Raw genomic sequence first — 6,020 nt, 5'->3', positions numbered from 1 at the left:
CATCTGTGTTTCAGGTTATTTGGGAACAGTGGTGCTTGTAGTGCTTGTGGACAGTCCATTCCTGCGAGCGAACTCGTCATGAGGGCCCAAGGCAACGTGTATCATCTTAAGGTAGCATTCGTTCCTCCTCTGGTTTTTTAAGAATCATCCCTTTCCTACATGGACACAAAGCGTTTCTCTGGATGAAGTCTGCTTGCTCAAGCCGCAAAGGCTGGAGGACTCTATTGAAATTGTCGCGTGGCCGTGATTATCACAACCCCACACGCCACACCCCCCACTCATCAGCACACATGTATCTGTCTATTTCCCCCTTTAGCCTGATCCAATTGATTGCGTTTTGGCCTACTATTTTGCGGAATCATGTCGAAGGCAGAAAAACACTAAACCCTAAGTGGCTCTGTACTTGACAGATAACCTGCTTCAAAACAGCGTATAAACTTGTGACCAAAAAAGACTTAATTTGTCCTTATTTTCAGTGGGTTTGCTTTTCCCTTTCAGTGTTTTACATGCTCTACCTGCCGGAATCGCCTGGTCCCGGGAGATCGGTTTCACTACATCAATGGCAGTTTATTTTGTGAACATGATAGACCTACAGCTCTCATCAATGGCCATTTGAATTCACTTCAGAGCAATCCACTACTGCCAGACCAGAAGGTGAATACCCTGTGCTTCCTAATAAGCTTTATTAGAGCAAGTGGGAAGGTTCAACCTTTTTTAACCTAGCAAGGGAGTTTTCCTGGCTGGTTGTGTTTTTGCATGCCCTTCTGAAGAAATGTAGACTCCTCATACCTACGGGCTTCAGAAATACAGTTGATTACACTGTGAATCTTCTGTAGTTAAAAAAAAAAATCCCAACTTGGTTATATCTGTAGCTTCACCGATGTTGAACGTAGTTAATCCCAGGCAGGGTCAAACAAAACATTCAACTTGCGTTGTTTATCCCATTTGACAGTTTTGAAATTCAGAAACATGATGTGAATAGGTTATTGTAGGAGGGAAATTAGAACGTTTATGATAGGAGAAGAGAATAAATGTCTTTGTCATGAAAGAATGATTTCTGCATCAGCAGTCAGAATCCGGACACCTGCCTTCCAAACCCAATTTACGATGCTTTTATTTTTAGAAGAGCAGTCTCACAAAGCATTCCTTAATTCCAGAGGAGAGCATTTTTGTTGATTGGTAGTCCTGTAAAATTTGAATAAGTTATGATTTTTAAAACAGGGTTCTAGCTCTTGCTAATCGTTTTGTGCCACTAACAGCTTCATTAAAGATTATGTATCTTGATTCTTGATCCACAACTGGAAAGTTCTCAGACCGGAGTTAGAAATGAGGAAATTACACAAGTGTACAAATCATGTAGTATTAGAAGGCACTTCAGAGGGAAAATTAGTGATCAACAGTTGTCCAGCACCCCCAGTACTGGATAGTTTTAGATCTATTTTAATCTCCTTAATAAGTCCTATAGCTATGCAAGTGAGTGCATTTTGATAACTGCTGTTCCTAATTTGTAACAATTACTGTCAACCTTCAGTTAAGAGACTGTTCATTCCACACTGGCCCAGAAAAGAGTGAAATGTATGACTCGTGCGCATAATTTTATTCACATCATATTTCATACTGATTATGTATTGATGACATTGATTCATTTACTCTTTACAGCGCCACTTGCATGGATATTAAATCTTATTGACCACAGATGAATTTTAATTTCAGATTGGTGATAGATTTTTCCATCAGCTCTGATAGTATGTTTGACTTTTTCATCATTAACCCAGGCAATCACACAGCACTGAGTTATTGCATTGAAACAAAAAGTGCACACTTCACTTGGTAATTCTTTATGGATTTACAATAGGAACTTCATTAATGTCTGTTGTAAGGATCACAAAAAAACAACATTTATCTGCAAATAGGAATTTAGCAAGCTTCAAAAGTCTCGGGAAAAAATATTAGACTCCTTTGTCTTCTGTAATGCATTTAAATGCTGTGTGTGGGGAAAAAGACTAATATTTGAAAAGTTTTAACCATTTAAAATTTTACCACCACATTTTAGTGATTTATTGTTTTCCCTTACTCAAATTTATGTGATAATTTTAAATATATTTTCTGTTTCTTTATTAAGTAAATGTTAATTACATCAAAATATGCACCCTTTAGTAATGTGAGAAGATACATAGAATATCATTTTAAGAATAGAAGTCTAATTTTTATTGGAAATTAACAAGTCACCATTGATGAGGCATTCCAGGCTTCTTTAAGGAGTGCCAGTATGTGTAAGTACTTATAGACTTTTATGGTTTGAATTGTGATGAAGTGAATTTATAGGGCAGAGTTGAGAACATTGAATGGGTCACATAAATATTTTGAGATACCCATTTCAATTTAGAGGCAAAGCCATTTGTAGTTATACTTGGTAGCCAAAAAAAGAAAAAATGTGCTAGGAATAAAATGGTTGATCTCTTCTCCACCCACTCCAAAGTAAGAGCTTGGTTTTTCCACAAATTATATCTTAAGTTTGTTGCTGGTTTTATACTGTTTCTTTCCCTGACTTAGCCAGGGATAAAAAATGATTGTTACAGCTCACGAACATGCATGGTGAGAAGCAAAGGATGTAGAGACAAGATAGAAAATGTAGCTAGACTTTGAGGCACTGAATGGGGCAATAGCAATGTTAGCGAAGGACTAAGTCTAAAGGACACGTAAGAAACATGAGCAGGGTCTCGCATCACCATCTTACTGAAGTACAAGATGATGTAAATTTAGAGGAGGTAGGGGAGAAACTGGAGAAAAATCTGGTTTACATGTTTATGAGATTTCACATATTGTGCCTTTCATATAAATCTTCTGTTCTCCACACTTTTTCAGCATGGGAGAGGTACGGTGTTCATTTTGGAACACAAAATATCTTAGGCAACGAATAAGAACCTACTAGTGTATGTTTTCTTAACGTTGGAAGCCAAAAAGAGACAGGTGGCCTTCAAAAATTAATAGCTCTTAAAAGACATAAGGTAATAGAACTTAAGGATAGGTTCTCGTCAGGCATTGGTGAGAAGCTGTGTTTTGGGGGTGATGTTAATTAAGAACATTTCCCTGTTGGCATAAATGTCTCACATTTTTGCCCTTGGTGTTCAGCTCACCATGAACACAGTCAATTCACAAGGTAGTTTTAGTAAATAAGGGTTTTGGGCAAGCTGAATGTGGTCCGGAGAGATATTAATGAGAAGACAAGGGGAAGAGGTGGTGAAAACACACTTCCTGGTGGAACATAAACTCCTTTTTGGACCTGGAGAATGCTTTAAAATTATTTTCCCAAAACCCTGTGGTGTTTCTTTTCTGGAGAAGATGAGATGGGGAGAAATGACAAATAGCTCCATTTTATTATTTTCTCCTCTTGTTCTCCATATTTTTGGTAGGGAAAATTGGACATTAATTTTGGCCGTTTTCCTTCTATTCACAGAACCAATTACATTTTTAGTGCATGATGCCTGATAAACACACCCAAGCATCCCCTGGCTTAGAAGTAATGAGTTGATTATTTCTACATCCCTTCTTTAAAGGCAGCTAATAGTATGGAAAGTATCGGCCCCCGTCGTCTGGTCTTTTTAAACTTTCAACCTCCTGAAATTTGTTCCCAGTGTCTGAGATGTAGAGTTTACGTGTTGTTCTGCATCACTGGCTTTTGTAGATCCTGAGAAAAATAATTTTAAGTTTTTAAATCATATAGTCTCTTGACTAAAATCTCAGAACAGTAACATTCAAAGACCTGCAAAATTTTATAGCTTTTATTATTTAAAGGAGGGAGCTTGGCTATCCTCAGGAGGATATTGCCTTCTAGAGAGTTGTGTAAATACAATCAGGAATTGTGGCTATTTTTCTTTTTGGTAAATTTTTGCCTGCTCTGGAATTCTTTCATACAATCAAGGATGATGGTTCCATCTAGAATTATCTGTGCTTTTAACTAAAATAAGAGATCACATCTCTTTAGTTGGAGGAAAATTCAACGAGTGTTCTAGTTTACGCATCTCTTTACAGTGCCCACATAGTTACATAATTGGTGTTGTGTGTGTCCATCATAGAGGACATTTGATGCTCATTTATTAAATATGCTTGCTGGCTGCTGCTGCATCTTTGTTCTGGACAGACAAATTACCTTTCTCACACTGAGCTTCCACTCTGGGGAATTAAGCCTCCACCACTTTAATTAGCTTGGAAGTGGGGGGTTGCAGTTCCTAATAGACTTCAGGCTTTTAGTAAGTTAGGGACAGGGTGAAACGAGAACTTCCTGGGAAGCTTAAAATGTCATTTAAAAACCATAAAAAACTAATATATATTATTTCATTTTGGTAATTGCAAACAGATTGTATTTGACGACTGTGTGGATTATTATTTCTAACTTAGACATTGAAGTTAGAACCCATTGAACTACGTTCTTTAATTGAGCACAAGGCATTAACACATTGCATGTGTTTGATTCATATCACTATAATATTTATGTAATATTAAGTTACATAGCAGATAAGAAATACTAGGTGAAAAGTAGTATCTGAATATTTGTGTGTGTGTTTGTGTATGTATGTATATATATATATATACATATATATATATGCATGTATATGTATACACACTCACACCCCACCATGGGTAGAGAAGGACACGGGTGAATAGATGTCACATGGGGATATTAGAATAATAATACCTGCCAATACTTGTCCAACATTTATTAAGTGCCACGCACTGTTGAAAGTGCTCCATATATATTATGTCTTGTTATCCATACTTTAAAGATGAAGAAACTGAGACCCAGACAGGTTAAGTAACTTGCAAAAGTTACACAGTTGAGTTTATTAACCCGACACTTCCTCGGGAGGAACTTGGCTCTGAATGTGCCTTTAAGATGCAACCACTAGGCAAGGTGTTCTAATTCATTCCTTTCAGAAAGAAACTTGCTTTTAACAGAGTTAAGCAATTCGTTGTAGAACTTGACACCAGAAACTTTCTGAAAGTCCATTTATTGTCTCATTTTCTCTGCTAGTAAAACTGTGGAAAATGTTATCCTTTAGTTCCTCACTGACGGAGTAAGTAGCGTGGAAGGCTCCATCCAGTCACAGCGGGAAAGTAATCTAATAAAAGAAGATTAGTGAATGGAGAGAAGACAAAAGCAGTCATGTTTGAGTTTAATATCTCTCAAATTTAGCATTTTAGCTAAGATGCCCGTTTTTATTTCTTGCAGGTCTGCTAAAAGGTCAGAGTAATGCAGAATGCGTGCCTTCATCTCAGACTTTGTTCATCACAGGTGGATCCCGTGTGTCTTCAGTAGACAAGTCACCTTTGTAGCTAGCACCAGTGCCAGCTCCATGCCATTGCACCTTCTTTAGTCTTGATTGTCCTTCCCGCATTTATTGGTGTATTAAAATGACTGAATATGAACATTAAGGACTCCATGAACCTGGGCTAATGGGAGACTGTAGAGAAAATGAAAAAAGATCCACCGGAGGACATCTTTGGGGGGAGGGAACTTGGGAGGAGGGAAATGACTAATGAAGCTAATTAAAAGAAGCATTCAAATCTGCTTTCTACCCTCATTAACAATTAGCAGGGCACTGGCCAGAGTTTGTACCCTGTGTTTTACCTTAACAACATTCTATTTGCTCCTTTGTATATTTAAGTGTTGTAAGGAAATGTGTTTCAATCAAAACTGAACATGAGATAAAGGAAAGAGATGTGGCTTTTGTGATATTCTATCACAAACACTTTTATTGTATCTCTGTAAAATACAATGTATGTATGCATGTAAGTGTTCTCGTCCTAATGTTGCTATTCCATGGCAAAGAGAAAAAAAAAGAACGAAAAAAGAAAAAAAATTGGAAAAAAAAAATCAGGCTCATAGCAGCTACTGTGTAGAAATTTCCCCCTACTTCTAATTTGCTGAATGAAGAAAAAAATCTTTTATTTGTGATATTTTCAGAGACATTTGCTCTAGTATGGTGTATTTAAATAATAAAAACTTAAAAGAAAAAATA

General features: G+C 37.0%; 1 protein-coding gene across 4 annotated transcripts in view; it reads left to right on the top strand.

Moving 5' to 3' along the window:
* LMO4 (LIM domain only 4) overlaps window positions 1-6,020 on the top strand; it is a 17,119-nt gene extending 11,099 nt beyond the window's left edge. For all 4 annotated transcript variants that reach the window (XM_023641720.2, XM_070267348.1, XM_070267347.1 and 1 more), the window contains exons 3-5: window positions 15-111; window positions 499-654; window positions 5,231-6,020. In XM_023641720.2, the coding sequence (XP_023497488.1) occupies window positions 15-111; window positions 499-654; window positions 5,231-5,239 (262 nt within the window). In that variant the 3' untranslated portion in view covers window positions 5,240-6,020. The remainder of the gene's footprint in view (window positions 1-14; window positions 112-498; window positions 655-5,230) is intronic.

This window comes from Equus caballus, chromosome 5 (genome assembly GCF_041296265.1).
Source record: "Equus caballus isolate H_3958 breed thoroughbred chromosome 5, TB-T2T, whole genome shotgun sequence".
Taxonomy (NCBI): Eukaryota; Metazoa; Chordata; class Mammalia; order Perissodactyla; family Equidae; genus Equus; species Equus caballus.
This window is presented reverse-complemented; position numbering and strand designations above follow the sequence as displayed.